Below are 17,231 nucleotides of genomic sequence, written 5' to 3' on the forward strand. Positions count from 1 at the left end.
CAGCTACACACACACACACAGAACACCTTCACTCAGCTACACACACACACACACACACATACAACACCTTCACTCAGCTACACACACACACACAGAACAACTTAACTCAGCTACACACACACACACACACAACACCTTCACTCAGCTACACACACACACACACACAGAACACCTTCACTCAGCTACACACACACACACACACACACAGAACACCTTCACTCAGCTACACACACACACACACACACACACAGAACACCTTCACTCAGCTACACACACACACACACACAGAACACCTTCACTCAGCTACACACACACACACACACACACACACACACACACAGAACACCTTCACTCTGCTACACACACACACACACACACACACACACACACACACACACGACTCAGCTGTGACTCACAACAAACACAATAAAACCTGATCTTAGTTCGCTCATTTGTTCAGTCGGAGGTTTAATTTCAGCCGTCGTAATTACACACACACACACACACACACACACACACACACACACACACACACACACACACACACACACACACACACACACACACACCTGCAGTCATTATCCAGGCCACACAGCATTTACAAACACAAATAAAAAAGACATTAACTTTAGTTTAATGACTTTGTGTTTTTGTTTTTAGACGGTTTAATTAAACTTTTATGTTTGTAGGTAAATAACTGACAGATTCATTATTTGGTTCGACTTCTTTTTTCTCCCTTTATATAATTATAAATGTTTTCTGTCTGGTTTTAAACTTTCAGCAGCATGAGGACGTCACATGACTGAAGATATAGAAGAGAATCACACTTAACATTATGTTTATTACACGCGGGGAGCTCCAGTCCTCTGAAATGAAGCCAACCAGGAAGTAACTTAGAGCTGCATTCTATCAAAAGGCCTCCAGGGGGCGACCGTCTCTATACAAGTCAATGGAGAATTCACCAACTTCTCACTTGATTTCTAAACTCAGTAAACGTTTTCAAAATGTGTTTATGGTCTCAATCGCTAGTTTAAAGCCTTCTTCAATGCAGTATGATGTTCATTTGGGACATTTTGGCCTCCCTGATTTTATATATGACGATAAAGCAGGGTATGCATTAGGGCGTGGCTACGTCCTGATTGACAGGTTGATTGACCAATGTCCTCGAGATCCAGCCCTCGTAACCATAGCAACCTCCCCGCTCCGCCCATGGCCCCGCCTCATGCCCATATAAGTAGAATCCGTGAGAACAGACTGAGCATGTGCAAACCTTCTAAAACATTCACATTCACTCAAAAGGCCGAGAGACGCAGAGAGAGGAGAAATCATTTTCCAGGTTTTCTTTACAGTACCAAGAGTCATACTTACAGCACTAACAGTAAGATTTATTGTAGTAACAGTAATAATTATAGTTATAGCTCATATTTTTGTTATCATAAAAGAAGGAGTGAAGTTTAAGGAGATAAATATATGAAGAGGAAATGGAGAGTGACCATCACTGAGAGAGGGGAGAGTAGAGAGTAAAATTATATACTGCATGTTCTTAAGATCTGAAGATAATAATCTACATTAATATGACACAGTGATGTTAGTAAAGCTGCTTTCTTATCAGCTACATGACTCTAACCCCCCCCCCTCCCACAGAGCAGCAGGACTGTCACTTCCTTTATTTCCACTGAGTTTAATCCTGAAGATTCATCAGAAGTTAAAGTAGATATTTGGTTCCTTGCAGCAGGAAGCAGCAGCAGACTCAGTGAAGCTCAGAGATAAAGCAGAGGAGGATTTAAACTGTCTGAAAGTTCAGCACTAAATAAACTTTGTGCTCTGGTTGATCAGGTGACTCGAGCCGCTTAACGTCATTTATTAAGCATTAGCACTTCAGAGATCATTAGCTAAGATAATGAATGCATTAATTATCAGAGATTTCCAGGTTTGTCCTCACATGATGAATGACTGGTATTAATACGCACTGTGAGTCTGAAATTACACAAAAACTACAAATCATTAACACTTTTTATGTTTAATGGACATTTTACAGTCAGACTTCAGTGATTTCTACCTGAAATACATCTCAATACTTCCCAATACTTCCCAATACCTCTCAATACCTTCCAATACCTCCCACTACCTCTCAAGACCTCCCACTACCTCTCAATACTTCCCAATACCTCCCACTACCTCCCAATACCTTCCAATACCTCTCAATGCATCCCAATACCTCCCAATACCTCTCAATACTTCCCAGTACCTCTCTATACCTCCCAATACCTTTCAATACCTCTCAATACTTCTCAGTACCTCTCAATACCTCCCAATACCTCCCAATACCTCCCAATACCTCCCAATACCTCCCAATACCTCTCAATACCTCCCAATACCTCTCAATACCTCCCAATACCTCTCAATACCTCCCAATACCTCCCAATACCTCTCAATACCTCTCAATACCTCCCAATTCCTCTCAATACCCCTCAATACCTCCTAATACCTCCCAATACCTCTCAATACCTCTCAATACCTCCCAATACCTCCCAATACCTCTCAATACCTCTCAATACCTCCCAATACCTCCCAATACCTCTCAATACCTCCCAGTACCTCTCAATACCTCTCAATACCTCCCAGTACCTCTCAATACCTCTCAATACCTCCCAATACCTCTCAATACCTCTCAATACCTCTCAATACCTCCCAATACCTCCCAATACCTCTCAATACCTCCCAGTACCTCTCAATACCTCTCAATACCTCCCAGTACCTCCCAGTACCTCTCAATACCTCCCAAAACCTCTCAATACCTCTCAATACCTCTCAATACCTCTCAATACCTCTCAATACCTCTCAATACCTCCCAATACCTCTCAATGCATCCCAATACCTCTCAATACCTCTCAATGCATCCCAGTACCTCCCAATACCTCCCAATACCTCTCAATACCTCTCAATACCTCTCAATACCTCCCAATACCTCTCAATACCTCTCAATACCTCCCAATACCTCTCAATACCTCTCAATACCTCTCAATGCATCCCAGTACCTCTCAATACTTCCCAATACCTCCTAATACCTCTCAATACTTCCCAATACCTCCTAATACCTCTCAATACCTCCCGATACCTCCCAATACCTCTCAATACCTCCCTATACCTCCCAATACCTCTCAATACCTCCCAATGCATCCCAATACCTCCCAATACCTCTCAATACCTCCCAATACCTCTAAATACCTCCCAATACCTCCCAATACCTCCCAATACCTCTCAATACCTCTCAATACCTCTCAATGCATCCCAGTACCTCTCAATACTTCCCAATACCTCCTAATACCTCTCAATACTTCCCAATACCTCCTAATACCTCTCAATACCTCCCGATACCTCCCAATACCTCTCAATACCTCCCTATACCTCCCAATACCTCTCAATACCTCCCAATGCATCCCAATACCTCCCAATACCTCTCAATACCTCCCAATACCTCTAAATACCTCCCAATACCTCCCAATACCTCCCAATACCTCTCAATACCTCTCAATACCTCTCAATACCTCTCAATACCTCTCAATACCTCCCAATACCTCCCAGTACCTCTCAATACCTCCCAATAGCTCCCAACACATCCCAATACCTCTCAATACCTCCCAATACCTCCCAGTACCTCTCAATACCTCCCAATAGCTCCCAACACATCCCAATACCTCTCAATACCGCTCAATACCTGTTTATGACCAAAGAGCAGAATAATTCACATTTATTCACCTTCAGCTGAAATCTCTGTGTGTGTGTATGTGTGTGTGTGTGTGTGTGTGTGTGTGTGTGTGTATGTGTGTGTCTCACCTTGAGGAACACCTGCAGCTCTTGAGCCTGGGTGCGCTGCAGGATTTCAGGCTGCAGGTGTTTAAGAACAGCTACACACATGTAGACCTGGTAGTCCGGTCCCATCAGCACACAGGTGGAGACGTAATGACAGATCTCCGTCCAGTCCAGATAGTTCCAGAAACACTGAGTCAGCCAGTGGAGACACATCTGGGGGGGAGGGAGGGAGAGAGAGAGAGGGAGAGAGAGAGAGAGAGAGAGAGAGAGAGAGAGAGAGAGAGAGAGAGAGAGAGAGAGAGAGAGAGAGAGAGAGAGAGAGAGAGAGAGAGAGAGAGAGAGAGAGAGAGAGAGAGGGAGGGAGAGAGAGAGAGAGAGACAGAGGGAGAGAGACAGAGAGAGAGAGAGAGAGAGACAAAGGGAGGGAGAGAGAGAGACAAAGGGAGGGAGAGAGAGAGAGAGAGAGAAATGTTTGTTACTAAAAATGTCCTAAACTTTCATGCTGTGTTAAAGTTTATACATTTATGATTCAGTTAACCCAGTTTAGTTTGACTCTTAATAAATCATAAAGTATAAACGATCACCTCAGTCTGTGTTAGACCTGTTTAGTCGACTTATTACCACAGACTTTACACATATTTTAAGAATTTATAGTCAATTATGGCCTCATTTAAATAAAACTAAACCTCATTTTTGAGTGAATGTATGTTCTCCTCACGGGTTAAAACCGACCCGAGGAGAACAGGAGGGTTAAATAAATCAATAAATGAAATTATAACAACATGAACTGAAGCACAATAATCTAAATATAATGAGACAAACATCATTTTAAGACTTTAACCCTTTATAGGACACTCATTGAAAGGAAGGGATGAAGGACGGAAGGGAGGAAGGAAGGAAGGAAGGAAGGATGGAAGGAAGGTAGGTAGGGGGGAGGAAAGAAGGAGAGAAGGAGGGAGGGTGGAAGGGAAGAAAGAAGGAAGGAAGGAAGAAGAAAGGGGGATGGAGGAAGAAAAGGAGGAAGGGAGGAGAGAGGGAGGGAGGAAGGACAGAAGGAAGAGAGGAGAGAAGGAGGGAGGGAGGAAGGACAGATGGAAGGAAGGAAAGGAAGGAAGGACGGAGGAAATAAGGAATGAGGGAGGGAGAAAGGAAAAGAGGAAGGGAAGAAGGATATTTTGGGATATTTACGAATGCAAAAACTGAGACTGTAAAATGTTGAGGAGTATTTTTCATCCTCTGAGTTAGCTGGGTGAATATTTTTCTGCAGAGCTTCTTTAAAATATTCTGAAATCAATAATTCAACAAGCAGCCGAGCCGTAACTCAAATAACTGTCCAAAAAACCTCTTTTTTATATTCCAGCAGAAAATATTATAAAATTATGGATGTTTAAAAACCTGAAGGTCTGAGAGCTGTTTCAAAGCTCTTCACACTGACAGGAAACACTTTTATTCTGAAGGAATCTGTTAGTGATTTATTTATTTAGCTGGTTTCCAATTTAAGTTTGAAAATATGGTTTAAAAATCAGCTTCATAAATGTGCAAGTTTTTATTTAACCTCCCTTCCATCCTTCCTTCCTTCCTTCCTGTCGTCCTCCCGGGTCAAATTGACCCCGTCTGTTTTGACTGTTCCTTCCTTCCTTCCTTCCTTCCATCTGTCTGTCTGTCTGTCCTCCCTTTCCTCCCTTCCATTCTTCCTTCCTTCCTTCATTCTTTACTTCCCTCCGTCCTTCCTCCCTTCCATTCTTCCTTCCTTCCTTCATTCTTTACTTCCCTCCGTCCTTCCTCCCTTCCATTCTTCCTTCCTTCCTCCTTTCCTTCCTCCCTTCCATTCTTCCTTCCTTCCTCCTTTCCTTCCTTCTACCTCCCTTACTACCTTCTTTCCTTCCCTCCTTCCTTCTTTCCTCCATCCTTCCTCCCTTTCTTCTTTACTTCCCTCCTTCCTTCCTCCCGTCCATTCTTCCTTCCTTCCTTCCTTCCGTCCATTCTTCCTTCATCCCTCGTTTCTTTCCTTCCTTCCTTTCTTCCATCCTTCCTCCCTCGTTTCCTTCCTTCTACCTCCCTTCCTTCCCCCCTTCCATCCATCCTCCCTCGTTTCCTTCCTGAATTAAAAACAGTAAATATGAATTCAGAGGATCAACAAATCATCTCAAAGTTCTCAGTTAAAAGAGCACAAAGTACTACTCGTCTATTTGCTGCTCAAGCTCAGTGAAAACTACAATCTCCATGGCAACAGTAGTAACACACACACACACACACACACACACACACACACACACAGAACAACCCAACATATATATAAAACATGACATTGTGTACATGTGTAGAACTAGTGTAAAGAAAAGAAGAGAAAGGTTTTATAGGAGACGAGGAGACAAGGAGACGAGGAGGAGACGAGGATTATGTGTGTGTGAGGTTTTACATTTTGATGTTGGTGATGAAACTTTGCAGCAGTTTGAAGTGTGAAGCAGATAATTCACCTCAGCTGTTAGTGATGAAACCCTCCACAGATTTATAGTTTAGAAACTGGAACTATGAACAAGCTCAAAGCAAAACTTACTCAACCAAGTATGTGAGTTAACCCTTTATAGGACACTCACTGAAAGGAAGGAAGGAAGGAAGGAAGGAAGGGAAGGGAAGGAAGGAAGAGAAGGCAGGAAGGGAGGAGGGAGGAAAGAAGGAAGGGAGGAAGGTAGGGGGGAGGAAAGAAAGAGAGAAGGAGGGAGGGAGGAAGGGAGGAAAGAAGGAAGGGAGGAAGGGAAGAAAGAAGGAAGGAAGGAAGAAGAAAGGGGGACGGAGGAAGGAAGGGAGGAGAGAAGGAGGGAGGGAGGAAGAACAGATGGAAGTAAGGAAAGGAAGGAAGGAAGGACGGAGGAAGGAAAGAAGGAAAGGGAGGAGAGAAGGAGGGAGGGAGGAAGGACAGATGGAAGGAAGGAAGGACAGAGGAAGGAAAGAAGGAAGGGAGGAGAGAAGGAGGGAGGGAGGAAGGACAGATGGAAGGAAGGAAAGTAAGGAAGGAAGGACAGAGGAAGAAAAAGAAGGAAGGAAGGGAGGAAGGTAGGGGGGAGGAAAGAAAGAGAGAAGGAGGGAGGGAGGAAGGGAAGAAAGAAGGAAGGAAGGAAGAAGAAAGGGGGACGGAGGAAGGAAGGGAGGAGAGAAGGAGAGAAGGAGGGAGGGAGGAAGGACAGATGGAAGGAAGGAAAGGAAGGAGGGAAGGATGGAGGAAATAAGGAACGAGGGAGGGAGAATGGAAAAGAGGAAGGGAAGAAAGAAGGCAGGGAGGAAGGAAAGGAAGGAAGGAAGGAAGGATATTTTGGGATATTTACAGAAGTTAAACATCCAACTATGGTTTACTGTTAAAATACCGAAATTCGCAGCAACGCCACGGCTGCCAGGTAAAACGCAGGCTAAAGATTTTACTAACTCTTCATCTCACAGGTCTGAAGATGATACGGAGTGAATTTAAAGTCAGTCGGTTTAAATCTGTAGGAGGAGTTTGTTCAAATACGAGGCGTGGAAAATGGCGAAAATGGCGCCAAAATCGTAAAAATTCACATCAAAATATCCGACTTCCTGTTGGAGTTAGAGTCCGGAAGTAACTTAGAGCTGCATTCTATCAAAAGGCCACCAGGGGGCGACCGTCTCTATACAAGTCAATGGAGAATTCACCAACTTCTCACTTGATTTCTAACCTCAGTAAACGTTTTCAAAATGTGTTTATGGTCTCAATCGCTAGTTTAAAGCCTTCTTCAATGCAGTATGATGTTCATTTGGGACATTTTGGCCTCCCTGATTTTATATGTGTGTTCTTTCCTTCCCTCCCTCCTTCCTTCTTTCCTTCCTTCCTTCCCTCCTTCCTTCTTTCTTTCCTCCATCCTTCCTCCCTTTCTTCTGTACTTCCCTCCTTCCTCCCTTCCATTCTTCTTCCTTCCTTCATCCTCCCTCATTTCCTTCCTTCCTTCCTTCCTCCCTTGTTTCCTTCCTTCCTTCTGTCCGTCCTCCCTCCCTCCTTCTCTCTTTCTTTCCTTCCTCCCTTCCTTCTCAGCGCCTCGCTCTGTAGTTCCCATGAAAAGTGACAGAAATAATCATGAAGAGCGACGAAAACCGAAAACACAGAGAGAAGCTCAAACCGAGGCTCTGAACTGCAAACGTTAAGGTGAGACTGGACCCCCCCCCCCCCCCCCCACACACACACACACACACACACACACACACACACACACACACACACACACACACACACACACAGGTGGATAACGCTGTGCTGTGTCAGCCTTTCAGAGCTTTAACTTTCTGTGTGACTGAAGAACAGATGTCTATTATGAGCCTTGAAGAGCAAAATAAAAAGAGAGGAGCTGAACGTTCGGGTATTAAAGCGACTTCAGAGATTTGATGCAAATGTCGTATAAGCACAGCTGCTGCCGTCGCCGCCGCCGCTGATGCATTATGGGAGCTTCAAACTGTCAGCTGCAGGAGACGGGATCAAACATTAAGAGGATTCAAGGTGAAGAGAAAAAGAGAGAGAGAGAGAAAAAAGAGAAGCTCCTGCACTCGTTTGTTTGTCGGAGAGAAACGATCTCAACACTTCAGCTGCTCAGAGTGAAGATTTAAGTTATTTAAAGACAACTGGAGTCAAAGCTGATGAGAGGAAGGTTTTATATTTAGTTTTAGAGGCTCTGGTATATATAAGATATTTTTGTTTAACCAGAAAAAATTTTGATGTCTGATGAACTAAACTAGATTTTACTTAAAGCGATGGTTCGACCTAGCGTCATATGCACCGTGAGGTCTATCTAATCAGCGCCTCAGCCGTATATTTTCATTTGGTCACAAAGTAGTGGAGTTAGATCTATCAGCTGAATGTCTTAGTACAGGCGCTAACCATAGACTGTATAAAAGAAATGGACGTAACATCCGTGACGTCACCCATTGGTTTGTGGACTGCTGCTCGGAAGCCAATAGTTTCTAATCTAGGCAGCGCCATCTTGAAAATGTCAGGTGCATGCTGGGAAAAATAAAAACACGGATTCTACTTATATGGGCATGAGGCGGGGCCATGGGCGGAGCGGGGAGGTTGCTATGGTTACGAGGGCTGGATCTGGAGGACATTGGTCAATCAACCTGTCAATCAGGACGTAGCCACGCCCTAATGCATACCCTGCTTTATCGTCACATATAAAATCAGGGAGGCCAAAATTCCAGTGTATCTGGTAAATGACCCCACTAATAATGTCTGGATTGTTATAAAACTTCTACAGTAGTACAAACAGGCTCTTTACTCATAAATCCATGCATTGGAAGGTTTGTAAGTACACCAGGAGTTTATTAAAATAACACTTACCTGATGGCTTTTACTCTGCTGCTACTGCTAAAGCTGGAAACATTGTGGAAATATCGCGAGACCACGCGGTATTTCAGTGGTTGCGTGATATTTCGACAATGTTCCTGGTGTACTTACAAACTTTCCAATGCATGGATTTATGTGTAAAACCAGGTGGGGAGCTCTGGTCCTCTGAAATGAGGCCGACCAGGAGCTGCATTCTATCAAAAGGCTGACGCTAGGTCGAACCGTCGCTTTAAGACTGATTAACGGTCCATCGCTCCCCTCGCCATGAAACACCGAATTCGCAGCAACGCCACGGCTGCCAGGTATAACGTAGGAGAATGATTTTAATAACTCTTCATCTCAAAGGTCTGAAGATGATACGGAGTGGATTTGAAGTCGGTCGGGTGAAATCTGTAGGAGGAGTTCGTTAAAATATGAGGCGTAGAAAAATGGTGGAAATGGCGAAAATGGCGCCAAACTCGTAAAAAGTTTCCGACTTCCGACTTCCTGTTGGTGTCAGAGTAAAAGTCCAAGAGACTTTTTTGTGCATCTTTACAGGATACACATGCATCCCGAATGTTGTTCATCTAAGTCAGAGGTGTCAAACTCATCTTCATTCAAGGGCCACATACAGCCCAATTTGATCTTATGTGGGCCGGAGGCGTGGAAATATCGAAAATGGCGCCAAAATTGTAAAAATTCAACATCAAAATATTCGACTTCCTGTTTGAGTAAAAGTCCAAGAGACAGAAAAAAAGTTTGAATCTAAAATCTGCTTTCTTTTTATTCCCTCCATCAATATTCATGAGTGTCTTTTATTAATCTGTGAAGGAAAATAAGACAAAGATATTTAAATAAGAGTAAAGCTCCTTCTGTCTGTCTGAGTGTGTTTATATTATAAATGTAAATTATTATAATTTATTCTATTTAACAGCATTAAATATTATCCTCACACAGAGCTTCACTGTGTGTCGTGTGATTAACGTCTAAAGCTTTATTTAAACTAGAAATCTGCAGCTTTAGTTCAGTTTCTGCTCGATGACACAAGATATAAAATAAAATAATCCTTTCTTCCTTCCTTCCTTCTGTACTTCCCTTATTCCTTCTTTCCTTCCGCCCTCTCTTCCTTCCTTCCTTCTGTACTTCCCTCTTCCATTTATTCATTCCTTCCTTCCCTTATTCCTTCTTTCCTTCCGCCCTCTCTTCCTTCCTTCTGTCCGTACTTCTTTCCTTCCTTCTTCCCTTCCTTCCTTTATTCCTTCCTTCTGTCCGTACTTCTTTCCTTCCTTCCTTCTTTCCTTCCGGCCTCCCTTCCTTCCTTTATTCCTTCCTTCCCTTATTCCTTCTTTCCTTCCTTCCTCCCTTCCTTCCCTTATTCCTTCCTTCTGTCCGTACTTCTTTCCTTCCTTCCTCCTTATTCCTTCTTTCCTTCCGCCCTCCCTTCCTTCCTTCATTCCTTCCTTCTGTCCGTACTTCTTTCCTTCCGCCCTCCCTCCCTTCCTTCCTTCCTTCCTTTCACTGACCCATACATTATATTTATATGTATCAGCTGTGTCTCTGTGTTTGTAAAGTTTAACAGCAGAGGGAACAAAGATTATAAAGTAATATATAAAACTAACTGTCTGAGCTCTATAAAGAAACTGAAGCTTCTGATTTTCTGTGTTTTTATTATAAATGTAAATTATTATTATAAAATATTAAATATTAAAAAGCATTAGATTAAATATTGAACTCACACAGATCTGATATGTCCACTTAAACACTTAAATACTCTGTAGGTGATAAAATATTTAATATCTATCATTGTTTTGTGGTTACACCATTTGACATTTTCCTTCCTTCCTTCCTCCATCTCCTTTTCTTCCCTCCATCTTTCTTTCCTTCCTGCCCTCCTTCCTTCCTTCCTTCCTTCCTTCCTCCTCCTGATGCTGCTTTTATAACCAGTTTAACTGATTTATGAATTCATCATCTTACCAACTCTTACTTCCGTCTTTCCTTCCTTCCTTCCTTCCTTCCCTTATTCCTTCTTTCCTTCCGGCTTTCCTTCCTTCCGCCCTCCCTTCCTTCCCTTATTCCTTCCTTCCTTCCGCCCTCTCTTCCTTCCTTCCTTCCTTCCTTCTGTACTTCCCTCTTTCATACATTCATTCCTTCCTTCCTTCCTTCCCTTATTCCTTCTTTCCTTATGCCCTCCCTTCCTTCTGTCCGTACTTCTTTCCTTCCTTCCCTTATTCCTTCCTTCTGTCCGTACTTCTTTCCTTCCTTCCCTTATTCCTTCTTTCCTTCCTTCCTCCCTTCCTTCTGTCCGTACTTCTTTCCTTCCTTCCTCCATTCCTTCCCTTATTCCTTCTTTCCTTCCGCCCTCCCTTCCTTCTGTCCGTACTTCTTTCCTTCCTTTCACTGACCCATACATTATATTTATATGTATCAGCTGTGTTTCTGTGTTTCTGTGCTTGTACTGACTGATGATCTGAACAGGTATTTGTATGCAGACTCTGTATATTAATAATAATGTGAAACACGTCTCAGATTATTCTACATTCCTGTTTCCTTCCTGTTTCCTTCCTGTTTCCTTCCTGCTGAGTTATGAACCAACACGTCCAACCTGTGTTTTATATTCCTGGAACATTCAACAGATTCTTGTTTATCAGGAACAACGATGGAAACATTATTATTTTATCCCCGAATATGTGAATATGTCTTCATACTGTTATATTAATCGTGTTACATGCCCCCCCTAACCTGAACCCTAACCCCTCCCCCTTCCCCCTCCTGTTTATCAGCTGTTTTCCCTTTCAGATCAGCTTCCTTTTATGACACCACTACTCAGCATGAGGAGTTTAACCAGTTCATACAGTAAACGGTCCAAATTTACGACGGAGTATTAGGGCAGGACTTTTTTTTTGTGTGTAATTACGAATTAAGTTATAATAGTCGTAACCACCGTGTGTGTTTGTGCCGCGTATAAAACAAAGTCATGGCAGTTTAACGCAGCCGTACTATGACACTATGACGCTATGACGCTATGAAGTGATGGAAAACGACCTGGTACCAAAACCAGCAGAGTCGAGTAAAGCTAGAAGTGTTTAATGGAAAAGCGCCATAAGTTGCCTCGAGCCAGACTTACTCCAGAATATCTGTGTTCTGGATTTAGTGATTAGCATAAACCCGCCCCTGCTGCTGTAGAGGTAGAAATACATTCAGCACACACTACTACTACTACAGTCTACAGTTAGCCAGTTAGCTGAGTTAGCACTACTACTACTACAGTCTACAGTTAGCCAGTTAGCTGAGTTAGCACTACTACTACTACAGTCTACAGTTAGCCAGTTAGCTGAGTTAGCACTACTACTACTACAGTCTACAGTTAGCCAGTTAGCTGAGTTAGCACTACTACTACTACAGTCTACAGTTAGCCAGTTAGCTGAGTTAGCCGCCGAGCTAGCCGCCGAGCTAGCAGCTGAGTTAGCAGCAGGAAGCTCTCAGACCTAGCGTCCATGTTTCTGGTAGAGGTGGTGACTTTGATTGACAGGTGACACTTGGTAGGGGGCGGGGCTTCAGAGGCTGATTTTTACACAACTTTGAAGCCTAATTTCATATATTTGGTGATTTTTTTAATCATTCAATCCAGAGATAATCCAGAGATGATCCCACCCTGCCTACCTGTGACGGAGTGAATCCCACCCTTCCTACCTGTGACGGAGTGAATCCCACCCTTCCTACCTGTGACGGAGTGAATCCCACCCTTCCTACCTGTGACGGAGTGAATCCCACCCTTCCTACCTGTGACGGAGTGAATCCCACCCTTCCTACCTGTGACGGAGTGAATCCCACCCTGCCTACCTGTGACGGAGTGAATCCAGACATCCTGAAGGCAGACTGGACCAGAGGAAGTTCAGCTTTCAGCAGCAGCTCCACGTAGTGAGCCGTGCACCAGTAGACGGGAGGAATCCCCGACTCTGCTGCTTCAACGGGAACATGAACCTGAAAACATAAAACAACATGTAAAAACAACAACTTCAGATTATCTGTAACGGGTCTGAATCCCCTTTCCTTCCCTCCTTCCTTCCTTTCTTCCTTCCTTCCTTCCCTCCTCCCCTCCTCCCTTCCTTCCTCCATTTCCTTTTCTTCCCTTCCCTTCCTTCCTTCTTTCCGTCTGTCCTTCCTTCCTCTTTTCCTCCTTACTCCTCCCCTTCCTTCTCTCCTTCCTTCCTTACTCCCTTCCTCTCTTCCTCCTTTCCTTCATTTCATACTTCCTTCCTCCTTTCCTCCCTCTCTTCCTTCATTCCTTCCCTCCATACTCCTTTCCTTCCTCCCTCCTTACTTCCTTCACCTCCCTTCCACTTTTCCTCCTTACTCCTTTCCTTCCTTCTCTCCTGACCTCCTTCCTCTTTTCCTCCTTCATTCCTTACTTCCTTCCTCTTTTCATCATTCCTCCTTTCCTCCCTCCCTTCCTTTCTTCTTCTTTCCTTCCTTGACCTCCCTTCCACTTTTCTTCCTTCCTTCCTCCCTCCCTCCCTTCTTCCTTCCTTCCTTCCTTCCTCCTTTCTTCCCTCCCTTCCCTCCTTCCTTCCCTCCCTTCCTTCCTTCCCTTCCTTCCTCCTTTCCCCCTCCCTTCCTTCATTTCTTCATTCCTTCCCTCCTTACTCCTTTCCCTTCCTTCCTTCCACCCTTCCTTCCTTTATTCCTTCCTTCCTCTCTCTTTCCTCCCTTCCTTCTTTCCTTCTTTCATCTCCTTTTCTTTCCTCCTTCCTCCCTCCCTTCCTTCCCTCCCTCCTTCCCTCCTTTTTTTCTTCCTCACTTCCTTCCTCCTTTCCTCCCTCCCTTCTTTCATTCCTTCCTTCCCTCTGTACTTTCCTTCCTTTCTTCCTTCCTCCCTTCCTTCCTTCCTTCCTTCCTCCCTCCTTTCCCTCCTTCCTTTCCTCCCTCCCTTCCTCCCTCCCTCCCTTCCTTCCTTCTTTCCTCCCTTCCTTGACCTGAGGACAACAGGAGGGTTAACAGATCAGTGAACATCAGTAAATGTGTCTCCTACTCACGGAGGAATGGATCCTTGCGGGCCAGATGAAGGCGGAGGTGAGCAGAGACGAGAGGCCGAGTAACAGACGTAGAGACTGCTGCACGTCTCCTCCCGTCAGCAGGAACACGGTGCAGGTCAACCAGTCGTGACCCGGATACCCGTCCTGATGGGAGGCTGCAAGGTCCAGTTAAAGAGGAACAACACTTCCAGGAAGAGAAGAGAGCTGTTATATAAACCCTAACCTGATATTAGAATAAGGAGGAGGAAGGAAGGAAGAGAATAAGGAAGGAAGGGAGGAAGGAAGAGGAACAACCCTTCCAGGAGGAGAAGAGATCAGTTATACTCCCTCCCTCCCTCCCTTCCTTCCTCTCGTCCTCCCTCCCTACCTCTCTTCCTTCCTTCCTTCCTCCCTTCCTCTCGTCCTCCCTCCCTACCTCTCTTCCTCCCTTCCTTTCTTCCTCCCTCTCTTCCTTCCTCCCTCCCTCCCTCCCTCCCTCCCTCCCTCCCTCCCTTCATTGATTACATAATGAGATCTCCCCAGTCGTCTATCAGCAGGATAATAAGCTTGTTTTTTCAGATTGATGGACTTTAATCCTTCCTTCCTTCCTTCCTCCCTCCCTCCCTCCTTTCCTTCCTTCCTTCCTCTCTTCCTCCCTCTCTTCCTCCCTTCCATCCTTCCACCCTCCCTCTCTTCCTCCCTCCCTTCCTCCCTCCCTTCTATCCTTCCTTCCTTCCTTCTATCTTTCCTCTCTTCCTTCCTCCCTCCCTCTCTTCTTCCTCCCTCCCTCCCTTCCTCCCTCCCTCCCTCTCTTCATTGATTACATAATGAGATCTCCCCAGTCGTCTCTCAGCAGGATAATAAGCTAGTTGTTTTTTCTCTGCATTGTAACGATCACATTAAACTGTAATGAAAAGAAGAGAAACTGATTTTCTTTACTTCAACTTTCAAACATTCAGAGTATTTATTGGACCTGAGGAAGGAAGGAAGGAAGGAAGGAAGGGAGGGAGGGAGGGAGGGAGGGAGGGAAGTGGAGCTTTTTTCTTTTCATCGTTCAGACTGATCATCATGTGGTCGGAGCCCTGCTGGCAGCCAATCACAGACATTCATTTAGAGAGGAGGAAGTGGAGGAAACAACCTGGAGCCATCGACAGGCTCTCCAAACCTTTAACTCGAGTTTAGCTCTCGTGCTTTTATTTTGAAATATTCACTGAGTGTAAAGCAGCAAACTAAAATTAAACAGATTCCTTCCTTCCTTCGTCCCTTCCGTCTGTCTTTCATTGCTTGCTTCCTTCCTTCCTTCCGTCTTTCCTTCCTTCCTTCTGTCTTTCATTGCTTCCTTCCTTCCTTTCTTCCGTCCTTCTCCCTCCCGTCCTTCCTTCCTTCTTCCCTCCCTCCTTCCTTACATCCTTCCTTCTCTTCCTTCATCCCTCCCTCCATCCCTCCCTCCCTTCCTTCCTTCCTTTCTTCCTCCCTTCCTCCCTCATTAAAATATTTTATATAATCAAACTTCATAAGCTTCATAAGCAGCGTCATCAGCAGCTTATCGTTGACATTTCTGAGATTAATCTGAATATCTGAATATCTGAATATATTAATATAAAACATTCAAACATTCAAACATGAAAAAAGATCCTCAAACTTTTTCCTCGTATTTCGGCTCAAAGGTCAGTGAGCTTTACAGACAAAGGAAATGTCAGCGAGCTCTTATCTCATGTTTCATGTTTCACTGTCCAGCAGAGAACCAGACACCAGGATTTATATCTATATCTATATTTATCAGTATCGTGTTGATCAGACGAACACGTTCTGCTCACAGGAAGTGATGAACGCAGAGAAAATAAGAAAATAAAAGTCAATTTCGATGCTTCGCCATGAAGCAGGAAGTCCTTATAACTGCTATAGACATTGTCTCATCTACACCAGATTCATCATGCATGTAGAGGGTCCCGCCCTGAACACATCTATGCATCAATACTTACTTCATATACACAGCGCCACCTACTGGACACAGGAAGTCGATATGAATATGTTGCAACCAGGCGGGGAGCTCCTGTCCTCTGAAATGAGGCCAACCAGGAAGTAACTTAGAGCTGCATTCTATCAAAAGGCCACCAGGGGGCGACCGTCTCTATACAAGTCAATGGAGAATTCACCAACTTCTCACTTGATTTCTAACCTCAGTAAACGTTTTCAAAATGTGTTTATGGTCTCAATCGCTAGTTTAAAGCCTTCTTCAATGCAGTATGATGTTCATTTGGGACATTTTGGCCTCCCTGATTTTATATGTGACGATAAAGCAGGGTATGCATTAGGGGGCGTGGCTACGTCCTGATTGACAGGTTGATTGACCAATGTCCTCCAGATCCAGCCCTCGTAACCATAGCAACCTCCCCGCTCCGCCCATGGCCCCACCTCATGCCCATATAAGTAGAATCCGTGTTTTTATTTTTCCCAGCATGCACCTGAAATTTTCAAGATGGCGCTGCCCAGATCAGAAACTATTGGCTTCCGAGCAGCAGTCCACAAACCAATGGGTGACGTCACCCAATGACCTTTTATCATCAGTCACATGACTTCAGACTGGACAGACAGAAAGGATACTGAGCTGTGAAGAAGTCTGAACTCTCTGCGTCGACAGAAACATCTTCATGTGTTTCATGAGCAGCGTCAGATCAGCAGCAGCGTCGTCTGTCAGCAGCTTCAGGAAGCAGCCGTACCTTCAAAATAAGAGAGAGAAATAATACTGTCAGCCGTACCTTCAAAATAAGAGAGAGAAATAATACTGTCAGCCGTACCTTCAAAATAAGAGAGAGAAATAATACTGTTAACTTTATATGAGAAGAACTGTGTAAATGAAAACAGGAGCAACAGGAGGATTTAACTTCCTGTTGCTCCTGTTTTGACTGTTCCTTCTTTTCTCTCGCTCTCTGTCTCTCTCTCTCTCTTCAGAGAGATAGAGAGAGAGAGAGAGAGAGAGAAGGACAAAAGGAAAGAAGGACAAAAGGAAGGAAGGCAAAGGAGGGAAGGGAGGAAGGGAGGAAGGAAGGAAAGGAAGGAAGGAAAGGAGGAGAAGCAAGGAG

General features: G+C 44.3%; 1 protein-coding gene across 1 annotated transcript in view; it reads right to left on the reverse strand.

Moving 5' to 3' along the window:
• tbc1d32 (TBC1 domain family, member 32) overlaps positions 1-17,231 on the reverse strand; it is a 103,387-nt gene that overhangs the window by 6,055 nt on the left and 80,101 nt on the right. Inside the window, exons 28-31 of the mRNA XM_053337413.1 lie at positions 16,753-16,868; positions 14,170-14,324; positions 12,977-13,117; positions 3,838-4,026 (exon numbers count right to left, since the gene is read on the reverse strand). Coding sequence (XP_053193388.1) covers positions 3,838-4,026; positions 12,977-13,117; positions 14,170-14,324; positions 16,753-16,868 — 601 coding nt within the window. The remainder of the gene's footprint in view (positions 1-3,837; positions 4,027-12,976; positions 13,118-14,169; positions 14,325-16,752; positions 16,869-17,231) is intronic.

This window comes from Scomber japonicus, chromosome 17 (assembly GCF_027409825.1).
Source record: "Scomber japonicus isolate fScoJap1 chromosome 17, fScoJap1.pri, whole genome shotgun sequence".
Classification (NCBI taxonomy): domain Eukaryota; kingdom Metazoa; phylum Chordata; class Actinopteri; order Scombriformes; family Scombridae; genus Scomber; species Scomber japonicus.